General features: G+C 40.0%; 1 protein-coding gene and 1 long non-coding RNA gene across 5 annotated transcripts in view; one reads left to right on the top strand and one right to left on the bottom strand.

Moving 5' to 3' along the window:
- Nucleotides 1-25,763, bottom strand: part of LOC120714613 (kazrin-like) — a 127,371-nt gene that overhangs the window by 75,574 nt on the left and 26,034 nt on the right. For all 3 annotated transcript variants that reach the window (XM_040000948.1, XM_040000939.1, XM_040000956.1), the window contains exon 3: nt 20,380-20,537. In XM_040000948.1, the coding sequence (XP_039856882.1) occupies nt 20,380-20,537 (158 nt within the window). The remainder of the gene's footprint in view (nt 1-20,379; nt 20,538-25,763) is intronic.
- Nucleotides 18,519-23,653, top strand: LOC120714642. 2 transcript variants are annotated; one of them, XR_005691456.1, is made up of 4 exons: nt 18,519-19,694; nt 20,127-20,186; nt 20,332-20,480; nt 20,621-23,653. It is a non-coding gene; the product is annotated as an uncharacterized LOC120714642 (long non-coding RNA). The 2 variants fall into 2 exon arrangements; XR_005691454.1 differs by having other exon boundaries at nt 18,521-19,694; nt 20,332-20,428.

Below are 25,763 nucleotides of genomic sequence, written 5' to 3'. Positions count from 1 at the left end.
AGCACCTAATTGAAGAACCTAAAACCTGTGCTGGAACTTCATGTTATGGGTTTCCATGGCCAAGCAGCTCCTTTAGGGGGTCTAGTACTTTTGTCCATATAGTGTATGACTGAATGTTATTGTTTCTCTGCTGGTATCTTTGCTTTGTGGATGTCTGCTAAAGTACTTATACATGAGTAAATATGAAGCTACATTCTGTTAGCTTAGCATAGTACAAAGACTGACAGCAATGCTAAATAGCTAGCATTTAAAGTTAGCATCTCTAAAGCTCTCTAGAAATACATTATTTTCCTTCATAATTGTTTAAAAAAAAAAAAGGATTTTGCATTCAGATATGTGCCTGCAGTATATTCCAGGAGGTTTGTGGCTTAGTGAGCTAGAGGATAAGCTAAGTTAATATGCTAGTCAATATGCTGCTGAGATTAGTGTCACAGTAAACATGCATACATGAGGGTGGTATTGATTTTCCTACTGAAATGTTATTTGTTCTCTAACCCTGGGTAGTGAACAACATTCAGTAGCAGAGGCTATAGCAGTCTGCAGTAAAAACTCTCAATGTAGCTGAGACCAGACAGGAATTTTCTACACTAAAGACTACCACAGCCAGATTTACTGTAGCACAGCAGGAAAATACCTGACTGACAGGTTAAGGAGGGGGGAAAAATGCAGTCCATAGGACAGATTAATCCATATCTGAGAAAAGTTTTGGTACAGTGCATTGATAAGAAGCTTATCCCCGTTGTTTGTGCAAGTAAAGGCACATCTGCAAAGCATATTGATTAAGAGACTCATCTCACTCTCATTTGTTCCAACTCTAGTGGACAGTTTCAGTGCACAGCGACACTAGAGACAATGATCACTCCATCACTGCTTTATCGCTGTCACCACACAGCTACTTTGTATGCATGTCAATATTGCAGTTTTTCCCCCCATTTCTCCATATCTCAGCAGTCCACCTCTTATGCAAATAAATGCATAATGCTAGCAGTAAAACTGTTCCAAACCTGTAATTGTCTCAGTAAGGTCTTGAAGAGGAAATATAATTTTTGCATAATAGAGTCAAATTCCTGTTCTATTGTTATAGTAATAACTCTGTAGTATAAAGAGGATTCAAAATTGTTCCCAGGAAGTAAAAATCCTTCTGTACTTGAAAAAACAGTCTTTATTTGCTAAAGCTTATGCTACAAGATAGGAAAGTCATTCAAACATGTTGAAAAATGAGCAACAAGGAAAGCGAAGCGAAAGATAAATAAGCCAGTGAAATGGAAGGGCACAGAGACAGTGCGAGAAGGATGAGGTCGGAGCCACAACATGTGAAGTTGCAAACTCATTTATTATATTTCAACATTTATCTCTGTGAGAGAGAGAGCTGAGTTATCAGAAGGCCTAAATTGAAAGACATTCAAGCGTGCAGTATAGTCAGCAGGAGGAACGCTGATGACCGGACCTGCAAAAGCTCTCACTGTTCCACAGTAGCATGCTGCTCTGCATGGAAAGCCGTCTGCACGCACGCACGCACACACCCAGACACGCACACACCTGTACTCATACATATGCACCCACAGATAGACTTTCTCCAACATTAAAATGCAAAAGCAATTAAACACAAGCCACAACTGTGCCTAAGAAGTGCCAACCTGACAGCAGGACTTTGATTATTTTAATTAGAGCAATATGGCTGACTCATCCATGAATATAACTAAAGAAAAAGGTGGCTCATTCGCATGCTTTAACTGCGTTTAAAGAGTGTGACTATGCTTTATGCTTGGCTATGAAAGGACGAAGCACTTATGCAAATGTGTTTAGAGAGACAAACTGTGCTGGTGAGCTACTTTTGTATTATGTCTTTTATTTAATAGCTCTAACTTACTCTAATTGTAAATGTATGTGATTTAAATGTGTTTAATAAGCTGACTCCTGCAGGAGCTGGGAATTGCATTAATCTGCATGCTAAATGAGTTTGTTTGAATCCAAAACTTGTCTGGCTCAGGGAGTTTTGCTCTTGTAAGGGATTAGAACAGGGCATTAATACTAAGATCCATGAAAAGCAAAACAATGTAATATTCCTTTCTGCTTCTAAAAAATGCTGCATGTGGGCAAGATAATTACCATAGTACCATTTTACATGCCTCACAAAATGAATGTACTCCAGAGTATGTACCCAACCAGTTTCCCTGCAGAGCATGTGTTTATTATCCTCAGTGACTGGTATTTGTAGATTGTTTGTGCCTCTAATATGATTTTGTTTGAGCTCTTTGTATGTGAACATGCCAGAGAGAGGAGAAGAATATGGAGACAAACACAGAGACAAATAAGCAGAGAGGGACTAAAGCGAGAAGGGGGAGGACAAAGAGTATTTGTTGATCACCATAGCTTAAAGCTACAATCAAAGGCAGTTTGTTTACCGAGGATAACAATCACGTTGGACTGCAATTTTTCTGAGACTTAAAAACCACCTTTCATTATACGAGCCCTTGAAAGCTTAATGGTCTTTCTGCTTCTTCCCTGAAGAGACGTCCTATGGCTAGACATAAAAGGTATTGAAGCAGAAGAGTACGGTGAAGAGCTCTTGTGGTGAAAATGCACAGCTAAAGATTTGAGACACCCGTTGTCTGCGATTGCATCAGTCTGGATAAATGTACAAAATGTTTCCTACCACTTGTCCTGCTTGAATGTGTCATTTTTATGTCACATGTATCAAAATCCTTGAGTAGATCAACAATGACCAGACCTAAATCCTGCTAGCTGAAGCCCCTTATTATCCTACAGTTAGCAGTACTATCGTGTGTCGACTAATAGCGCTAGGATTTCAATGTAATATTGAGGTCAGCAGTTTGTAAGGTCACAAACGTTAGCAGTGTTACGTAATGGAAGCGCGTAGGCAATTTTCCATATGTACATGTGTGATGTAGTAGCAACAGGAGCACTGAGGTGTAGGACATGTCCAATTATCCTAATGAAAATACAGCATATTATAAATATTTATAATGCTGAGCTGCATCCATCAAATCTTCATTAAAAGCATAATTAAAATTCTGGACATTCAGGATAAATGTTAATTTGGAACTGAAAAGTTTTAAATTATAGAGGAAATTCTGCAAATTTGGAAGAGAAGATAGTCCTAATATCTATCCTTTAGGAATGCCTACAGTTATTTACCTGAAGCATCAAAGCCCACAGAAATCAGTTAATTTAATAGCATTTTTTGATCAGCCACATCAAAAGCCTTGACTATATCAACAATGAGCAGATCTAAATCCTTATTATCTTACAGTTAGCAGTGCTATTATGTGTTGACTAATGACTCCAGGATAGATTTTCAGGAGTCAATAGATCGTGAGGTCACAAAAGTCACCAGTATTATGTAAAGGAAGCACATGAGCCATTTTCCATATGCGAATGCATGATGCAGTAGTAACAGAAGCACTGAGGTGCAGGATGCACGTAATTATCCTGAGCTGTGCAAACTGTATATCCGAGTCTGTGGCAGGTATGAGTGAAATTTTGCAAACTGAAGGAGAACAATTTTGTGATGCTTGAGTGTTTCCTGTGTGACATTACAGCTGACATGCTAATGTTCAGCATCTTAGTTTAGTGTGTTAGCACACAAGAGTTTGCTGAACACCACTGAATTTGCTAAAGTTTACAGCAATCCATCAAATAGAATTGAAATTTTTCAGCGTCACACAAACTGAAGTGGCGGGCTGAGTGACAGATGGATCAACGCTGCCGTCCATAAAAACATAATATAGGAAGCATTATGTTTTTCCGTTTGAATTTATGCAACATTTTCTCAGTTCAAACTTAAAATATCATTGTAAATACATTACACTGTATGACAAATTGATTGAAACCCCTCTCTTAAGCAAAGCTCAAATCCATCCATTCATCCATTTTCTTTACTCCTTATCCAGCTAGGGTTGTGGAGGAGCTGGAACCTAACCCAGATAACACCCTGGACAGACTGCCAGTCCATCTCATGGCTAACAAAGAGACTCTGAGAACCATTCACACTCATATCAAGTAAAATCACCAATTATCCATGCAGACATAACTTTGGACAGTAGGATGAACACAGAGCACATAAAGAAAGCTCAAACATACACATAACATATAAACTCTACAAAAAACCCCACAGGTTCAAAACCAGAGACAGCTTGCTGTGAAGCTACGGTGACAAACACTTGACCACCGTGTCTCCAAAAGCCTTGCATGTTTTACAGGACATTAGGTCTGAAATGCAAATGAAAAAGTGCAAAATTTTAAGCAGAGCTCTTAAATCCTTTTTTTTTTTTAAACAAAACATGCTGTACTATATCTCAGCCGTTTGCCGTCTGCCTTCTGCACCCTGTTAGTAGCAGGTGGTAGTAAATCTGCAGAGTACTAAATGAATGAGTTGGTGTTTTTTGCAGGTTTCATGGTGGTGAATTATTTTGTGTGGGCAGGTCCCACAAACTCGAACCTTACGGGACACGCCTGGGTGTTTTGTGGAGGTGAAGTGACGGGACTTTACTGCTGCATGTTGTCTGTCACGGACAAGAGGATTACGTTCCTGAAGATATGATGGAGCTCTGGGTGGGATTTTGAAGGGAGGACTGTTTGAGATAGCTGGTGCAGTTCCTTGTGCAAGCAGTTGCTTTGCTTTAGCTTTCAGGAGCAGCTTCTCCTACTGTACATGTAGAGAAACGATCGGCGAGCAGTGAGACTCAATGAAAACACAAACTGCTCTGTAACTCTACTTTTTGAATATCTGATAACTTCCAGATTAGTTTATATCATGATTTTAAATAATGATGAGAAATCCTGATTTTAACCAGAATGTGACACTGAGGCCAATTTCTATGTTTTTTGAGGGGGATATAAACTCTGCGAGAAAAACATTTTTAATGTCACTAGTACGTGTCAATGCTGCAGTAGCATCTGGTCTGTGATTTTCAGAATTCGAATGCCTTTTCTTGTTATTGTATTATAAAATGAAGGGAAATTGTTGCTTCTGCAGGTAATCATTGAAAAATAAATAACAGACAGTATTAAAAAATAAACCATTCACACAATGAAACAACAAAGTAATTTGCACAGTAAACCAAGCTCTTTCAGCAGAAGATAATATATAATTATCAAAATAAGGGAGTCAAGAATTAAATAGAAGGTGTCATAGTGCATCATTGTAATCCTGATTGATTTAGGACAGTAATTACGCTTGAATAAAAACTGCTCTTTAACTCATTCACTGCCATTGACGTCTATAGCCGTCAATGGCAGTGAATGAGTCAATGGGTTTAACTCATTCACTGCCAATGGCTGGCAGTGAATGAGTTAATCTATTTGCTCTTGTTTGGATGGGCCTGTGGCATCTACCAGAGGGCAACAGGACAAACAGCATATGTCCAGGGTGACAACTGTCTCTAGTGATTTTACAGCTTTTGAGCGCTATCTTGCTTTTGCAATCTCTTCCAAAAAGGGAAGAGCACAACCAATGATCTTTTGTGCAGTGTTTATTACGCTCTTATCATTTTTATCTGCTGCAGACAAATCAGTACACCAGGATGCTTTCTGGGGTGAATGATAGAAGACCACCAGCAGTTTCTCTTCTGCACAATTCTTCTTCAGCAACCTCAGGAAGTGAGGGCGCTCCGGAGCCTTCTTCACTGCAGCTGTAGTGTTAGCAGACCAGGCAAGGTTGTCAGAAATGAAGGTTATTTAAAATCATAGGACCCTTTCTACAGAGTCTCCACTGATGATCAGCGGGTGAGGGGCTCTGGTCTTCTTTAAGTCTATGATGATTTCTTTTGTCTTCAGACTGTCAGATTGTGTGCCGAGCACCAGATGACCAGTTCTTGTAGGCAGACTCATCTCCCCCTGATATGACTCCCACCAGTGTGATGTCATTAGCAAACTTAGTAATTGTGTTAATGGGCTGGGTGGATGTGCAGTCGTACAGAAGCGCACAGCCCTGTGGAGAGTCAGGGTGGAAGAGTTATATGGTTGCTTTGGGGCCCTAAGATATACATGTGTGCCAAGTTTGATTTCTCAGCTCCTGATTGTGTAGGGGGGAGTTTGTAAGCAAACAGAGTTCATGGATCGTAAGATTTTAGTCCATTTTCCTGGGAAATCAAGATATTGCTTAATTTTCCTACATGTTTATTCATTGAGATCAGCAGGGAGCAAGTTGGTCTTAAAAAACTAAACTAAAATAATTAACTGTTTGGAGAAATGTTAGCCATTTAGAGCTACTGTTCTCAAACTGGTGCTTTTCAAAACAGCTTTACTCCAAATCAATCCTTGATATTTTGCTGGAAACCTGCTGAGCCTCATTTTCTACTGTGGAATGACTTCAAGCATTCAACCACAATGCCTCAAAATAAAAGAAATACTGACATCATTTTTATGACTGTCATTGTTTGATACCATGCCAAGGAGAAGATGGTTCTTTCAGCATTTCTTGGAATGTTTCATTTATCAAGAATCTTCTTCTTCTACTGTCGTACTTCTGCATTGCACAAGAAAAATATTTAGCCACACATTGGCCTCATAGAGCAACATGTGTTGATGTTTCCTAAAGAACCTGCCTGGCATCTTATGTCATGGTTACAACAGGACAAGCATCGTATTAAAATATCTTTTGTGGAGTTCATTAAAATACCATCTGCTGCTAAAAAACTGCAGATATTCACGACGGAGAGGGATAGTTCTCCAGAGAACTGTAAAACAACTAAAAAAAAAAAAAAAGGATTCAGTAATCTGGCAACAGCAGTATTAGACGATGTATGATTATGCATGCTGATGGGCTTTTAGTTAAGATCCCTGGGAACATGTTCTAACCAAAACAGTCAAACAATAAGTGGAGCATCCAGGCAGAGCGGAGCAGCCAGCAGCACACACTAACAAATGTATAGATGTGAAACTGTAGCAGAACGTAAGAGGATTCAGAGCAGAAGTCGAGGAGAGCCAATCGTCCTCATGAATACTAACAAGACCGGAATAGAGCAGAATAGCACATTAAGAACATGATTCATTATGTAAACAGCACAATCAAACCAACTGCTTCCATTTTAGTAATAGGCTTATTGGAACATATCGAAATTGGGTTTTCATTATGAGCATTTATGTTTGACATTTCTGATCCTATTTCCTGCTTTTACACTTCACCGTACTCCCCCAGTTAATCTTTCCATTTAAATGTTTGAGCTTGTTTATGAATCTAACACATCCTCTTTTTCCCAGGAAGCAATGATATGCAGCAGAGAAGTGTTAATATACGAGCAATATGGTAAACTTAGAGTAAATCATGTGGATTAGAGCTAAGTAAAGCATAATATACAGTACCATGCGTCCAGGGCAAAAAATACATTTAAATAAGGCAAATATGAGAGACCCAAGGAGAACCTCCACATACTGAATCCTCCAGGTCTTCCTTTAAGTTTCACTATAAGGTGGGAGTTATACCATATGTGCAGGCTTTACCTGCTGGCTGTCATGCATTAAATGTACTGGCTAAACATGACGTCTCTTTTGCGCTCATCTTTACTTGATGAAATGGAGTAATAGCAATACCTACAAAGAGAAAATACAGGAGCTGGAAATAGAAGCTGGTTTATTTTGCATTACCGGAAAGAAGAACATTAAAAGAAACTTTCCTCAACCAACACGAAAATGCTCTTAAGAAACCATTTAGTCTAATAGCCAAATGCTTTTCCTGTTGCTCATTAACGTTCTATTTCCAGAATAAGTGACTCACCAATATGATTTTTTGCTTTTTGTTTGTTCTGCAATGAAATTTCCCAAACAAAATGCAGACTGACCAAAAAAATCTAAGGCTGAACATTTACCAACTGAAAATGTTGGGACACTGTGCAAAATGTAAATTAAAAACAGAATGCAAGAAACCTGTATTTCATTCAAAACATAGAAAACATATCTATCTATAATATTTAAAATGTGACATTTTACTGTCTCAGAAAAGTTGGGACAGGAGAAATGAAAGGCTGGAAACAGTTTCAGAAAATCCAGAGGAATCTCTGTGTGCAAGGGACAAAGCTGAAAATGAATATTGGATGCTTGTGATCTTCAGGCCCTCAGGTGGCACAGCATTAAAAACAGTCAGGATTCTGTCATTCCAGAAATGCACAAATGCAGGTTAAAGGTCTAACATCTAAAGAAGACACCGGCTCATCTAAAAAGTACTGAGGCAAATTTGAAAACTGTTCTGTGGTTAGACAGATCAAATCTCAAATTCATTTTGGAATGACATAAACATAATTTCTGAGGACTGGTACCATGCAGCTTGTTATCAACACTCTGTTAAAAAGCCTGGGAAGCCTTGCATAATAAATTAAGCTTGTACTCTTTTCAAATTGACATTTTACACAGAGTCCCAACTTTTTTTGAATTGGATTTGTACATTTTGCACGTAGATAATTTGAAAACACATTAACAAGTCGTGATCATTAGTTGTAGAAGCAGCTGTTAAATAGTAAGCTTACCATCCTTAAAATTTGGTGCACATGTAGTATACGTTTAAAATAATAGAAACAAAAAGGCATAAGTTACACTTGTTCAAGTCTATATAAATATAAAAAATAACTTTTCACCAATTTTCTAGGTAATAAAACTAGAAATATTCTTATATTTCTTTTTTTATTTACTGATTTCCACTTAGCTGAAAAGTTTGGCCTTGAGTTATGCACCACTTGAGCATCTTAAATAAATTTTGCCTTCATAGAATAACTAGAGTTAGCGCTCCAAGGCAGTAAGCTGAAGTCAGTTGCATTTATGAAACCATTACAGAAAACCCAGTATCGTCTTACAGTAGCTATGATTTAATGTGGGACTTTTGATGTGGTGCAGGGCGCCAGGCAGGGAAAAGCTGGGTCACTCTGTGTGGATGAATGAGGCACTTGTAATATTGGGTAACTGAATCCTGACTACCAGTGCTGAGGTCTGGTCATCCATGACGCCCAGCCTCTCCTGAGCCTGGTTTGCATTGTAGGATTACAGCCAAAGAGCCTCTCAGTTTAATTGCATTACTCCAGATTACATGACCAGATTACACGATTGTAGGCAGCAAACGCTGAGTGCTGCATGGTTTACACGATTATCATCAGACAGAGGATGGTTTGTTATTTAAATGATGTAATCTCATGTATTATTTTGGGGTCTGTGGATCAATTGTATTATTTCTTTTTTTGACAACTCCTAAAATCAAAGAAAATAATTAAGGAAAAAAAATGTCTCATTTAATCTTATATACAGGAAAATGCTGTGTAATTTTATTTTAAATGAAGAGCTGGTGCTCTGGATAAACATATAATAAAATCAATTAAAAATAAATAAAACAATTAACAGTTATCTTCTAGCTAATAATCATGCACATACAACAGATACAAACAACAGTGTCCGCTTTCAAGATGTGTTCTGTGCTCTGGTAGTGTTTGGCCTGTTTGTCCTGTTGGCCTTAAAAAGACAATGACATGGGTCATTTTAGCCCTTTGCTCATTTTTAGTAATATGATTACATTATAATATACCAAGTATAATTCATCTTTTGTGGATATAATGGAAATTTGATGGATATAAATGAGATTAAACTGTTTTTATAAATTGGTGTTTGTGCATGAATGCTAAAACTGGTCATTTTAGCCAGTTGCTAGGTGGTTACTAGGCAACCTGGTGACATTATAATATCTGATATAGATTAAAAAAACATCTATATCAGGATGTACCTATGTGCCCAGTTTGGTTGCTCAACTAATGATTGTGTAGAAGGAGATGGCAGACAAAGAAACTTTAGGAGATTTTCATGTATTATAGTAATATATCTTTAATTTCCACAGCATTTGTTCACTAAATGCCTCATTCCAATCTATTTCTTTCTAGGCTTTTTCATAGTTTAAAACAGACCAGCTAAAGTTGCATTAGTAAAAGCAAAGAAACAAAAAGGGGTTTTGGTTTACTGGGTTTTTTTTTTAAAAGGAGTCTGAAGCAGCTCTGGGCTAGATGCCCACTTGGCCTGAGTCCTCAGAGCAATTGCTTCTGGCAGGGAATCAGATAGAAAGGAGAGTCATTTATATTTCTTGCATCACCTCACAAGCTGTGGAGGCAGGGAGCATTTAAATCTTGACTAAGGTCAACAGGGAACTCACTGGCTTTGATAACAAGTATCCGATCTTTGATTCCACACACTTGTCACTGCTACAGAAATTCTGCCTCTGATGAAGGGTTTTTAAGAAGGTTAAAGTAAACATGACAACGGGGACGACAGTGAATAAGTGTGTCTAAGAGGCTGTGTTGACATGTTGGAAAGGTTGAGAAAAACAAAACAATAGGCGTACCAATGCCGCCACACATCACATTAATGTCACCCCTCGTGCCTGCTTCTGCTGTTTCCGATGAATTATTCATGTTTCGGTTCTGTGAAGGCTACTCCGGCACTACAAGGAAACTCACCTAAGGATGAATACGAGATAATGGACTAATGGATCAGCTTTCTTTTCTGTGAAAGAGTCAAAACAGAATAAGCTTGATGGAAGCCTCGAAAAATCTCCAGGAACTTTAAGCTTCCTTTGTTTCGCAGAGAAAGACACCAGGAGGACACGAATCTGTCTCTGCGCTCCTGCATTAGTAAGCCAATCCCAGACACTTATCCACATCAGCCAGACACAAACAACCCCTCAAAGACAGGGCTGCAGAGAGTACAAACACTGTCTGTCACTCAAGAGGAGACTGACAGAGGGAAAGAGGCCCTGTCATATTGCCCAAACTCCCTCTGAAATTGAGGTGAACACCTTTGATCTGCAGAAAGATGCGAGTAGTGATCCGGATCTGCTTTTGTGACGGTGCTTGGGGTTTCCATAGAAACATACGCGCCCCAAACAAGGCGGACTAAAACATCCTGAACTGCATCAGCAGATGGCTTGTAGAAAGGCTGAAGGATGACGAAGTCTCACTCTGGCATGCATCATTTCATCTGTCGGAGGCCATATTTTCATCTCAAAATATCCACAGCAAAAGCGAATTCTACCTCCTATACAGACCAAAATATCATTTGTTTCACCGGATGAGAGATTACCATGTGTGTCTATTAATGTGATGGGGTTTGAGAGGAACACAGAAACGAATGTGTCTGTCTCGTGGCATTTGAAAAACAATCTGATCCGGCACGCCATGTCAGGAAATTTAAATCTACGCTGTCACTTTATCCCTGCGCCGAGGTTCACCTAATCATCAGCTGTCTCGGGCCTGGTTTAAAATCTCTTTGGCGCTCGGCTTCACTGTGGTCAGGTTATGTGTACTCATTAATCTTTTTTGTTTCCCTGGTGTTTCTGTAGTGGGTAGAAATGTGGGGAGAAATGAATACCACTGAAACTGCAGCTGTTACAAAAAAAAGCAATCCAAGGACTTTGAAGTCTAGCCCACACCAGCACACAAGACCAAACACTGAAATAGATGTAAAGGTGAATGGCCTGTATTTGTGTAGCGCTTTTACTAGTCCCTAAGGACCCCAAAGCGCTTTACACATCCAGTCATCCACCCATTCAAACACTGGTGATGGCAAGCTACATTGTAGCCACAGCCACCCTGGGGCGCACTGACAGAGGCGAGGCTGCTGGACACTGGCGCCACCAGATCCTCTGACCACCACCAGTAGGCAACGGGTGAAGTGTCTTGCCCAAGAAATCTCTCCACAAAGAAAGAGATGAAAGCTGTCGTTTCCTCCGACACGTTCAGGTAATAACAGTGTCTTTGTGTCCAAACACAAACGAGATCTTGATAACCCTACTGCAGCCAGTAGGAGTCAAAATGGCTGAATAGAAACAACATAAACCACAGATTCGTTTCAGTATGGGGCTACACTTTTGCTGCAGTCACTGGACTCTCTCTTTTTATTGGTCCCCTTCTTATATCCCGTGTATGTCAATATTTTATTCGCTTATTAGTTAGCAGATCAGAACTGGTCAATTTTCTCAACGGCAGCTGAGCCAAGCCTCAGCTCCTGGATAATAAATCTAAACTTGTGATCTATTTTACTTACTGGGTTTGGGCCCATATTACATCTTTAATCCTTCTCAAGTCAATAATGAATTTTAAAAAAAGCTCAAACACCCATATGAGTAAGAAAAACTGCTTTGCTGCAATCAGCTGTGATTTCTGGCTCATAGCTTCAGTTACATTTCTCCAAACATGTTGCTAGGCTTTCTTTTGAAACCACCATCACTGTGAAAATATTATGCTTCTCTGAGACCAGGAGAATTAGAAGTGGGAAAGATAAACCGGGCTGAATAACATATATTGCATTGCTGAGTATAAAAAGGTTTCTATTAGGGATGGGTACCGGTGTCCGGTGCCATGATGGCACCGGTTCTGACATAAACGGTAGTAACCAACCGAAAGCAGCGCACATTGCTTATTTCGGGCTGAGTTTTCCTGATGTGAACTCTAAATTTACGTTTCCGAGGTATAGGGGGTCAGGTACGTACATTCTTTTAGAGCAGAGCTACAGATTAAAATGCCCAAGGCGAAGCGGTCAAAAGTCTGGCTGTACTTCACAGCAAAATATGCAAACTCAGCAGCCTGCAACAAGTGCTTTAAGCTGATACTGTGATACTGTCAAAGGAGGTAACACCTCAAATCCGATGAAACACCTGGCGACGCATAGCGTTTTTTTAAAAAGCCGAGAAATGCGCCGTATTTGATAGCTTGCTGCGAGACCTCACACCGAGCACGTCAACTGCGGGTGGGTTGCCTGTTATCGGACCCGGAGTTAGCAACATCCCCCAAAAACACGAAGAGGAGAGTCCTGGCTCCTAGCCCTGCCAGTGTAGTAGAGATGATGACGGCAGCAGCAGCCGTTCTTCTCTGCGTGAGTAGCTTAATGTTGTTCGGGTGCAATTTACGTTGAGTAGGCTAACCACGTTATTACATTAATGCATGTAAGGTGAACTAGCAAACATCATCATAGCTACATGCAGCTGTCTTCTTGTTTGATGGCAGATGCTCCCTTCACCCTGGCCAAAAAGGCTAAAATGACCAAAGAAAAAGAGTGAAACAGCTGAACATGAGAGGTTTTTGGACAAAGTTTGTGTTTTTTCCATTGTATAAGCACTGCTTCCAGCCAAGAGTGATACCATATATGCCCCACAGCTGCAGAAAAGGCTAACATTGTTATCTTTTTACAAAAAACCAGCTGAACATGAGAGGTTTTTGGACCAATTTTGTGTTCTCCATTCTTTAAGCACCAGCACCGTTTCAAAAGTACCGATTTGGCACCGGTATCGGATAAAACCTAAACGATACCCATCCCTAGTTTCTATAAATTAAAATTAGAAATATAAACATCATAGTCTAAAACATCTAAACACAAAGTAGTTGTTGGATGGATGGATGGAGTTAGGCTGCACAGTGGTCCAGTGAGTTGCACTGTTGCCTCACAGCAAGCAGGTCCTGGGTTTGAATCCACCTGCCTATTGGGGCTTCTCTGTGCACTTTGTTCCCATGATGCATTGAGCATTTCTTCTTCAGTCACCTTTCTCACTCGCTATGTGTTAATAGACCTCTCTGCACTGAATCATACTTGTTATTGATCTCTTCCACAGCATGTCTTTATCCTGTCTTCCTTCTCTCACCCCATCCGGTCGCAGCAGATGGCCGCCCCTTCCTGAGCCTGGTTCTGCTGGAGGTTTCTTCCTGTTAAAAGTAAGTTTTTCCTTCCCACTTTTGCCAAAGTGCTTGCTCATAAGGGGTCATATAATTGTTGGGTTTTTCTCTGTATGTATTATTGTAGGTCTACTTTATAATATAAATCTCCTCGAGGCGACTGTTGTTGTGATTTGCCGCTGTATAAATAAAATTGAATTGAATTGAATTGCATGCTTTTACTGTACATGGGTTTTCTGTTTTTTTCCGACATACTAGAGACATGAATGTTATGTCAATTCTTCTTTTTCTTCCAGCTTCTCCCTTTAGGAGCCACCACAGCAAATCATCTGCCTCCATCTCATCCCATCGCCAGCATCCTCTTGTGTCCAACCAACCCACTGCATGTCCTCTGTCACGACATCCATGAATCTCCTCTGTTGTTTTCCTCTTCTTGTCCTGCCTGGCAGCTTCATTGTCAACATCTTTTGTTAAATACATCGTTTATCTGTCCCCTGCACATGTCCAAACCATTTCAGCCATGCCTTTTTAACTTTGTCTCCAAATTGCCCAACCTGAGTTCTCTTTGTGATAGACTCATTTCTAATCTTGTCCATTCTGGTGCCACATATCCAGCACCGTCTCAAACCCTCTAGCTCCTGAGCTACAGCCACCCCTGTTTAATGGCTGAAACAGGCAACTATAAATTTTAAGCTCATCAAGTCTAAGAGCTTATAAATATATACTGTGGTGGTGTTTCTGTTTGTCTGTTTATCGACAACTCACAAAAATATTCCTGATAAAATATTGGTCAGATTTTAATGATACTGTGCTGTAACTGTGACAGAGTGTGAGCCAGATAAGCTACTGCATCACGGATGCTCTGGTTTAAAATGCAGTAGTTGTTGAGATGTTTTATCCTGGACCAGAATGTCCAGCTAGTCTGGATAAAACTTTAACAACTCTGAGATGATTAAGTAGACAGAAATGAAGGCAATTCTAGTGATATAAATTGGTGTGAGTTTTTTTTTTTAATTATGAGTATTTTTAAAGAGGTGTATGACTGCCTGGAATTTATGGCACAATTTGTTTTGCATGCTGTAAGTTCCATAACAATAATGGAACTTACAGTTCTCTGGTCTGAAATACCATCCTGGCCAAAACGGACCTATAAGCTATGCTCTCAAAGGCCTTAAAAATCTGTACAAACACACAGTGGGTTTTTTTCAAAGTCATTTCTGAGTTCACACTGATGCATAAAGCAAAGCTGAGCTGGTTCGCTGCTCTCTGCAGCCAGAGTGCACACCCTCAGTTGAACTGCTCATCCTCAAGTCTGTACCATAGCAGCAGTTCACCCTGGCAGCGCTCTGACCGCTGCTGAGGTTGTCAGTAGCTCTGACTTTGACTGAAACTCCAGGATGACACAGCTGTCTGTTTGATTGTGGCTGTGGCCGTGGATCCATGTTGGTTGTCACAATCCTGGCTATGACACATGTATGCAATAAATTTACATGGTTTAGCACGCTGCCGAACTTCAAGCACTATCCTTCAGCCAGCACTGCCAGAAAGAGCAGCTGCAGCTTTGATCACAGCCAGTGGCTAGATATTGTGACAGCTCAGCCTTTTAAAATGAGAAATGAGCAATAAATGCACCGTGTAAAGTATCACATCATCTCTCCTCTCTGTAATGCCAAGCGTTTCTCTCAACTGTTCATATGGTTCAGAGGAAATGCAAAAGTTATTGCAAGGTGATGCAAAAATAGTCCTGAAAAAATCTCCCAGCGTTGACCTTTAAGTTTCATAAAACATTTGAGAATTTGTGCTACCCTGCACTGTTTGTGCAGAGTTACAAACGTTGTGAGGAATTGTTCTGTTTGTGTACTTCCTCTGAACGGATTCGCTGTCCGAGGGTGAAGAGAGGACTTTAAATGAACAGAGTGTTGTTTCTGTACATTCGTTTGTTAATTATGATGGGCACTGTCTCTTCTGCCACGTCATCATCAGGCCACTATTGTTGCCCTGCTGACTCTACCAAAGCACCTAGTGCAGTGCAATGTTCCACGACATCAATTCGCAGCTTCCACACCCATTGAAATGCATTTGATTAGTCACCCCAGCACAGCAACGAGAACATAAATAATTCATCTGTGCAAATGACAAATGAGGCAATCAATTCCGGGACAGCATTCAAAGAGAAACTATTCAAATCCCCTCTAAATTAATTTTCTGCCTTTTAGTGGCCGTTGACTTGAAATCTTAATGTTGAATTTACCAGACGATGTTTTCAGCCCAACTTTCCCAGACAAACAAAACCATTTGGTGTCAGAAAACATGCGCAAAAGATCTGCATAAAACAGAAAACGTCAAGGTTTTGTGACTGACAGTAAGCCTTGGAGAGTCCTTTATTCTTCCAGTTCAACAGTAAAGTCTCTGCAGAGCACTGGCAGCACTAAATACTGGACATCAGAGCACGCGGGCCTGCCTGAACTCAGCAGCAGGCACTTAAAACACATGAGACCAGACGTTAAAAGAGATAGGCTGGACTAATTTCATATTCAGTCTGAAAGTGGAAAGACTGTGCTCCATGAATGCAAACTCCTCTTGATGAGCAGAGCTTTTCTACATGGGATGAGATCACACTTGACTCTGACCTCTGAGGCTCAGAGAACAAAGAAATGTGATGCATAATTTGGCCAATATTATTTTGTACATAAATTGTAACCCGAGTGATAACAGACAGACTCCAAACTCAGTCCTGCTGCTCGGATCAAGTACATTAAATACAGAAACTGGGGCTGGATAGCCTGAATTCATTATCAGATCCAGTGGTTGAAGGAAGAAGTTTGGGAGAACTGCAGAGAATTAGACAAGACAAGGGTTAACTGCATTTTGCAGTAGACTGCTTGTAGCTCAACTGGATTTATATTTGCATAGTAATACAAGTAGTTTCATTACTTTTTAGTGGGTGAAACTACAAACAACTTTGGGCTTAACTGTTTGTTAAGCCACATTAACAGTGACCTCTGAATCACTCAAGGCACTCCAGCGTTGGATCCATGAATAAAGCCAAAGATAACATGTTTTCACAGGTATAAAACAGCATTTTTGCAACAGCTATTACCTGAAATATTGGCATATATTTAGCATGTTGTGCATTGTGTCCTGAAAAAAATCTTGAGGAAATAAGACAAGGGAAGGAGAGAAGGAGTAGCAGGCCTAAGAAAAAACCTACAGCTGATGAAAAGCATATGAAAGTCATGTCCTCGAGAAACTGATAATCCAGCAAAGATCTGACATCTTGGGATTGTCTTGACAGAGAACAAAAGAAAAGGCGGCCAACATCCAAAGAAGAGCCTTCAAGTAGGCTGGAGAACTATTACTATATATTATACTGATTTTTCAAGTTTGTTAGAATTGTGCTTTATATGCTGTATTTCTATGGATGTTTGTAAGTATTGCTGCACGTATTTTCCTAGTTAAATATAAAGAAATGGGAGGTGGCTCAAGACTAATGCACAAAAAGTTTGGATTTGGTAGCCTTTATCTTTAATTAGCTACAGCTGCACTTGTGTTGAGTTTTGCATGTTCTCTCCTGACACTCTGGCTTCCTCACACAGTCCAAAGACATGCTTGTTTAGATTAACTGGTGGTTCTAAATTAGCCAAAGGTTCAAAAGTGAGAATGAATGGCTGCATGTCTCTCAGTTGTTGAGCTTCATCAGCTTCAAATCCAGATATTTCACAAGCCTCAACAGAGACGCATAAATCTATTAATGCTGCCTAGTGTACTGTAACACTATATTTTACCACAAACAGACAACAATGCAACAATGTGTTTTTCCTAAGATTTGAGTTGTCTGTGTCATCTTTTTGGTTTGTTTCTTCATTTTTTGCTCTTTATTCCAGATTTTTCTGGAGCTGTGTCACCCAGCAGTCACATTTTTTCAGCTGTCAGCATCTCCTCGATACTTTTTAGGGGTCTTGCATTGTGGAGTAGAATTGTCATTTGACAGAATATTTTGAAACAAAACATAGTGAGTATATAATATCTATTTCGAGGCATGGCTTGAGCTCCAACCTTTAAATAAACAAACATACTGCCGTAGCAACTGCCAGCATCCCCTGGTGATATTTTTTTGTCCTCTTGACGGTTCAGAGTAACAGGCCTCCAGCTGACAGAGGCCTCCATTTGACACTCCACTGAAGAAAAACAAAAAAAAACAGGGAACATGTAAAGGCTGTGGGTGTAGCGTCTGACTAACAAGGCCAAAAGGCAGAGAAATCTGTCATGATGACTGGTGTCTGAGTGCCCCACTTAACATTGAACTACCGGCAAACTTTTTTTTTCCAAGTACAACTTCTTGGAGAGATAATCGGTACTCCATCCACAGGTGAGTTTCCTACTCATCCATCACCTCCCAGTCATATATTCCTGAGTTTAAAAAAAGAACAGACTGCAGGCTAACAATCTTTCACTCCAGCTTGCATACCACCGAGCTGAGGCGAAAGCAATGGCCTTTTACTGAATTACCTTCCATTTAATCAATGACACTATGTCTGAGAAAATATCTCCAGGAGAATGGCAGGGGGACTCCTTATCCATCCTGCAGTGGCACTAATAGATAACACAAATCCATCACCGTGTCAAGATTTATCAGAATGTAAAAGGTATATAAATAAAAGGCTGAATGGAAGCAGCATTGTATGGATGAATTATCTCTGAAGCAGAGCAGAGAGAGGATGAAACTTTTAAAAGGAAATTATGCCACATCGCATATTTCGCTTTAGCCTAAAGACTTAGTGCAACTCTAAAGAAGAAGAAGCCAAAAAAGAGGATTAAGAAGAAAAAAACACTCCCTGGTTCGACTGTACATTGTTCACAGCATTGCTGAGGTTGGCAAAGTTTTCACAGCGTTGGCCTGGTTGTGCTAAGGGCAAGGGCGAGGATGAAAAGGCTCTGCAGTCACCCTGAACGGATTTCACACTAACATGTCAGAAACAGAGACGCGTTTCTTTTTGACGAGAACGTATGCAGGTATGAAAGGGTGAGAGGAAAATTTTTATTAATCTAAACCTGCAAACTAAAGTGAAATCTTTGAAATATTTTTGTTTTAAACAGAGAGGTCATGAATGTTTACTTTCTATATATAAAACTAATGATAAATCCTCAGTTGAGGAAACGTTAATTTATTTATTGGTTGCTATAAAATTTGTAAAGGTTAATACTATAATTCTCTGCCCAGATTTAAAAAAATAACAAAACTTCTACAAGAAGCTGAAAGAATTGTCACGTGACCAAGTATTGGTGTTTCTGACTCTGTAATTATATTATTTGACTATTGTTGTTCATAGTTTTGGTTTTGTGTAGTTCCTAGTGATTGTAGTCTTTCCTCCCTTAGTAGTTACCTTAGCCTGTGTTTAGTCTCTGTTCCTATGTCCACTCTATTCTTTTCCTGTATCCCACGTTTCATGTCTACTCACCCTTGTTCCCCAACTATGTTCCCCAGGTCTCCCCAGTTGTTGTGTTATGCTTGTATATCCTGAGTCTGAGTTTCAGTCTGTTTGTTTCCTGTTTTATTTTGATAGTCCTTATCCAACGTCAGTGTATCTAGTTTTGCCTGCCCTCGTCTCATTATGTCTGATTTGTCCCAGCTGTGTTTCGACCTGTTCCCCGTCTGCTCATATTCCTGCCTGTGTATTATAGTTCTCAGTCTTCCCCTGCTTGTTGTCGTGTCGTACACCCTCTCCGTAATGTGTTTTCTCCTCTCGTGTTCCTGAGAATATTCTAGCTCCCAGTCCTGGTTTGTTTCTTTGCTCGAGTTTCTTAGGCTCTAGGTTCCAGTGCCCAGTTTAGTTTCGAGTTTTGTGATTGAGGTTTTGTTTTGTTTTTGTGAAAGTCTATTTCCTATAAAGAGTTTTTCCCAGCACTTTAAGTGTAACTTTCAGTTTCTGAGTCCTACGTTTGGGTCCTTCATCTTGGCTGCCACACAGCACTCGACATGACAAGAATGTCCTGTTGACAGTTTCCTTGAAACTTTGTTTTTGAGGTCAGATGTTTGAAAAGGTAAGGATTATACAGGAGTAGTTTAGAGTATGAGAGCGGTTTTGTATAGATACAGAAAAAATATTTAATTTTCTTCCACAAACTATGATATTTTAAGAATGTTAATTTCTGAAAAACAGCTCAGCAACACCCTGAAATCGTTCTGGTAAACACATAATAAAAAACTGGAAAGGGTGCTTAATTTTGATCCTTAGTTTTCTGTTATTATGAGGGAAATTCTATTGCCAATGTTTTATGGATATTAATATTCTGACCCCGGCCACTTTGATATGGTACTCCTTGCTAATACCAGGCTGTACCTCCTTTTACCATCAAAACCCCCCTAAATCTTCATAGCATAGAGTTAGCAGTATGCTGGACACATTCCTCAGAGATTGTACCTTGCAAAGTGTATCTATGGGTATGACAATAATAAAAACTTTATTCATTCAGCCATTCATCTGTCTGCCCTGTGGAACCTGAAATCCTGCTGAACCTCACCACACTGAGCAGGTAAACGTCCGCATGAGACGGTTTTGGTTTGTGAAAAGAAAAGTGACTCATTGTTACCTGTAACCGGTTATCTGTCCCAGCAGTGTTATCTTTCCACAGCACTGAAGAATAATTGTAGTTTCTTTTGATAACTTTGATCGGACAGGTGTCCACTAAGGATGTGTTTGACTTTAAGAGAAGAAGGAGGTTGTACCTGAGCATCCATGAGCAAGTGTCTCATCAGAGTCATAGACTTCCTCAAGGTATCCCTCTCTCCCGGCATGAAGGCCTCATCCTCATCAGTCAGGCTACAAGGTCGAGTGACCATGAACTGAGCAATCTGGTCATTCAGGCTGTTCAGAGACTGGACGGCTGCAAAAGAAGTTTAAAACAAATGTTGAAAATTCATACCACATGAAAACATTACAAACGTTTTTTCTACTCCTCTCATGTAGGTCAAGAATCTCCTGAGTGTCTCGACAAGCTTGTTTGCATGCTCTCTCTCTCTAGTGGGATTTTCTGGATCAGACGTGTGTGATCTGAGACACTTCCTTCATCTATACGGCCATGGCTCTACTGTTCTCTTCAGAATAATCCCTCTTTTGGAGTAAAGGGGCATCATTAGGCTAAATCCATAACCAAGACAGAGACTCACATAGAGCCCATTACATAATCCATTCACCAGGGTTTTGTCAATTAGAAACAATGGCAATACAGTGGTTGCTTCACAGAGCTCTTTGGTCAGACCCTGTGGGTGGTAATAAAGAAAAGTATGATGAACACTGACGTTTCACTGAGACGGCCGTGTAAATTTAAGGCCAGCTGAGTGATAGATTACTTTTTCAGATGAACACTAATGGGAACCATTGCTGTACAAGACTTCCTCCTCAGACTGTTATTAAGCAGTTATTTATGTATCTGTTGTTTATATTTTACAGACTCATACTCGTTGATCAAACCAAGAATTTTATTTAAAATTGTAGCCATTTCTATGCTCTTCAGATGATGATGATGATGGAGTCTTTTTATGTCTTGTCCTGTCTAGTCTTGTCTTTGTGTTAAGTCTGCGTTTTTTTTTTTTTTTTATGTGTTCTGTTTGTTTGGTTCCTGTTTTATTTTGACATTCTCCGATCTCGTGTGCGCTATGGTCAGTTTTGCTTCTGATCTTTGTTGTGTTGTCCTTTATGCTGTGCTTCTGTTTCTTCCACAGTGCCAAGTAAGTTCCTCGGCCTTGCCTTCTCTGTGTTTGTTGCATTTTGTAAAGCTGTTTTCAGTTTATTCCTCATTTTTCCGAGTTATTTTGGGTCCAACTAATTTCTGTCAGACAGCCAACCTTGAAAGAAACACCCTTAAACCATGTTCTGAGTGTTGATGTTGCATTGTTTGTCCACCAGAGGGACCCTGCAAATTTCCTGTTGGCAGCAAGTGTTTGAAACAGGACAAACAACAACCAGCTGATCTCAACAGAACAAGCAGCTGTATACAAAAAATATTTTTTGTGATAAATGAGATCATTTTTAACATGTACTGTTATATTATATCAATAAGTACTGACTCATAAATAAAAGCACAAAACAAATGTTAACCTGTTTATCCTTCATGTGTCTGAAAAAAAAAAATTGTCCAACATATTTTTAAATCACAAATATTGGTAATGAAAAACCCTATATGGGCTGGGCAGTGCTTAGAGGAATATGACTGTTAATCTGTCTGATCAACTTAATCTTGTACATTAAATTTATGAATATCAGGAAAAAGGAAAATGGTAAACTTTGATTAACTAAAATCATCATTTAGCTCTATTTCTTGATTACCTACTACATGGTCAAAGACTACATCATTTTCTTCCTGTTTTTTCTTATGCTTCTCACCGTTCTTCAGTGAACCGGTTCAGTTCTGGTATTTGACAGACTTTGACTGACAAACAAAAAAGCTGCCAGAAATTCTGATTTACATTTTATGACATTTTATCAACAAGACAATTAATCACTTGATTGCATGATAATCAAAATAATCACTACTTTCAGGTCTAATTGTAATTTTCTGTCAGTGAACCAACAGAATAATCAACTAATGAGTTTTTACACACTGCGTAGAAATGTGAAACCATCGGGACTCCGAGTCGAGCATCGCTTTCTCTCTCATCCACACACCACTGAGCAGGCTAAGAGGTCAATCTGGGCAAGACTGACAGAGCGACTGATGACAGTCAAGGTCGACTTTTCAACAGAACTATCAAAGATTTATAGCCACACCTTGCAGCCTTCTCTTGAACCGTGGAAGCATAGCAAAGAGAGGCATGTTTACGAGCACACAGCAACCCTGCAGGCGACGCGGCGTACATCAAATGAGAGCGGGATGTGTGGGTGCAGGGGAGAAATAAAATGTTTATGGCAGAGGTTGATGACTGGATTCTAATTTCACATTCAACATTTACCAGGTGTACCTCTCTGCCCCAAAGATGGCCAAACACGCTGGGTAATGGCATGTTGCTGCTGAAAATGACACGCTGTCAAAATGGGATACGAACACACCCGCTTGCCCTCTCTACTCCACTTTCAATTTTTATTCAGCACATTCTAGCGCACACTGTGATAGATGATGGAGAAGACAGGTGGTTTTCTACGTTACTTTGATGAGACTGAATACGTCAACATACCACATTTATTTGAAATGCCACAGGTTTTGGCCAAAGGCATAAAGAAACAGAAATATATTAACACAAAACCCCACCAAGAAATATTGAATTTGAGATTTGTTCAGCCATTTGTAATAACTTATTGCCTCTCCCTTGTGAAATTACAAACGGCTGAATCTCATCTCCAGGCTGCTGACACCCTTGATCAATGCTTCTGACAGTGTTTCAGCTCTGAGATGTACCTCTGAAAGTCTCTAACACTTTCACCTTTAATATTCTTATTGAAGCAAACCAGACAAGGCAGCAGCATATACACAAGAGCGCACCCCAGTCCTCTGCCAAGAATATGTAAGCGAGTCAATGCCAAGCCCTGTTTTCACATTGCTGATTGGATTCAATAGCAAGTGTAAGTATTCAGCATGGCCAGGCGAAGCCGAGCGTTTGTGACTATTTAAATAATGCAAAAAAAGATGTCTGAAGAGGAATCTTAATGATGAAAAAAAAAATCTGATTTTATTGAGAAATGTCCATTTCTATTAACAGTCTGGGCTCAAAGAACACATTTTTGTCCTTGTTTAGCACTTTTCCACTTATTTTGTAGGTAAATTAAAAGAAATGTTGGGATGCTCTGTCAAATCTAAATAAAAATAAAATGAGATGATTTGCAAATCTCATAAAACCATTTGAAATTCACACCAGATCATAGAAAACACGTCAAATGTTTAAATGGAGAAAATGTACAATACAGGAGGAAAATGGAACAGGGCCATGTTTACCAGTCTGTAGCATCTCATCTTCTCTTAACAACAGTCTGTTAACATCTGTGAACTGAGGAGAGCAGCTGTTGGACTTTGGGGAGAGTAATGTTGTCCCATTATTCTTCATTTCACAATAGGCCAAATGTTTTCAGGTGGTTAAGGGACTGGAGTGCAGGCAGACCAGTTCAGCATCTAGACTGTGTGTTATTTCAACAACACAATGTTGCTGAAATATGCAAGACCTTTCCTGTAATGGAGACCAGGGGTTCTATCACCTCATTTGCATTGTTAGTAATTAATTGATTGGGAATTAAAAAAAAAAAAAAGTATAATAAAGAAAACACACATTAGTTCTTATGAATTCTTTATTAGGTTTATTTAATGTAGGATTAAATTGACAGCTTGTAAAGGTGAAGAGACAAGGGGACTGGCCATCCTACCTGTGTCAGAAAAGAGCTAAAGTTAGAGCTGCTTACATTTAATTATTTGTCAGTAACCTAAGCCTCTTGCAGGATGTGGAGCAAAAGAATGAAAGCAGCTCAATTACCTGCTTAAGAGCTCCTGGAGCAGACCAGTGTGCCAGGTTAGGGGAGTATGGTTAAGAAGGGTTTTAATTTAGATAGTAACATGTGCCTTCTTTAGTAAAGTGCCAGTCCATGGATATATTTTATTCCAGTCTCGCATCATATTATTGGAAGTAACCTATAACTGCCGGCCAAAACTGACATTTCCCAAAAAGAGACCTGGATGGCAGCATGTGTTTCTCTGAAACCTGTATTTTCCTTTCAGTATTGACAGTTCCTTTCCAGATGTGTAGGGTGCAGTTTTGGCAATTTTATTCATTAACATACCCCTTATCATCAGGAGACATGCAGTCTTTTGATCTGAGAGCTAATAACAAGCTGTGTCCTCTCTAGTCTGGAGGACACAGGGTCCAAGTTTTCCAGACCTCCTTCTTCCTAGCGGTTTATATCCCGCGATGCAGGGTCCACTATTTTGCATGCCTTCCTCCACTTCTTCCTATCCAGGGCATCTTCTGGTGTAACATTCGCAGCCTTCATATCATCTTTGATTCGGTCCATCCAGCGCTTTTTTGGTCTTCCTCGTGGCCTGTTTCCACCCAGATGTAATCGCTGGGCTGTCTTTGCAATGGAGTTCTTATCGCTACAGACAACATCGGTCAAGCCGTGTGAGACCCAGAGGCCACCTCAGCATCTTCATCTCCGTGGTGTGAAGGGCTTGTTCGTGTTTGGTCTTCGCTGGCCAGCACTCTGACCCGTAGAGTGCCACTGGGCGCACAATCGACTTAAGATAGATTGGCATTCTCTTGTCGCATAAGACTCCACTGACCTGACGCCACTTCATCCATGCTGTGTTGACACGGCGTCTGGCGTCTGGTAGTTTCGCAGTCCGAGGTGACAAGGGACCCGAGGTACTTGAATTGGGCAACTTTAGTCAGCGGCTTGCCGTTGATAGTGATGGTACTGTCGGTCTGGGGGCCGCATTCAAGGTACTCAGTCTTCTTGATGTTCAGGTGCATGCCGCTTTCGGAGAGCCGGTCTTTCCACGCTTGTGTTTGGGTTTGCAGGGTTAGGCAGTTTTCTGTTTCTGATAGGCACACATCATCTGCATACAGGAGGCTCCATGGATGTGGTGATTGCAGATCAGCCATCGCGGTGTCCATACAGAGGGTGAACAGCAGGGGCAAGAGGTCCCGAGCCCTGGTGGATGCCAACGGGAAGACTGGTGATGTTCCCGCTGAACATCGGAGTCCATTTCACATAAGCTTCCGGGGCACCATGAGTTCGTAGTGATCGCCAAATCAGCTCGTGGGGGACCCAATCGAATGCCTTTTCCAGATCCTGTAATTATTTACTTTTTAGCATCAGTTACTTTTCCAGCCTTTTGCTGGGAAGTGTTGCTGCCATCAAATTCCAATTTTTTTTCCCATGAAATAGAAAATATCTTAGTTTAAACATTTGATATGTTTTCTGGTTTCCATTATGGATCTGTTTTAATTACATTTTACACAGTGTCCTAACTTAAAGGTTGTAATATCAAAAATATTAGGCAAAATTCTATTATTTTCCCAAGTATTAATTGCTGTTTATTTTATTAATCCCAATTTTTTCCCTGTTTCTTCTCATTTTTTATATTTTTTGGTTTATTTTTATTTTTTAATTTCTATTTTCTTAAATGTCT

Source organism: Simochromis diagramma, unplaced genomic scaffold, assembly GCF_900408965.1.
Source record: "Simochromis diagramma unplaced genomic scaffold, fSimDia1.1 OVJJ01000320.1, whole genome shotgun sequence".
Classification (NCBI taxonomy): Eukaryota; Metazoa; Chordata; class Actinopteri; order Cichliformes; family Cichlidae; genus Simochromis; species Simochromis diagramma.
The sequence above is the reverse complement of the archived record's forward strand: the minus strand, read 5'-3'. Positions and strand labels throughout refer to the sequence as shown.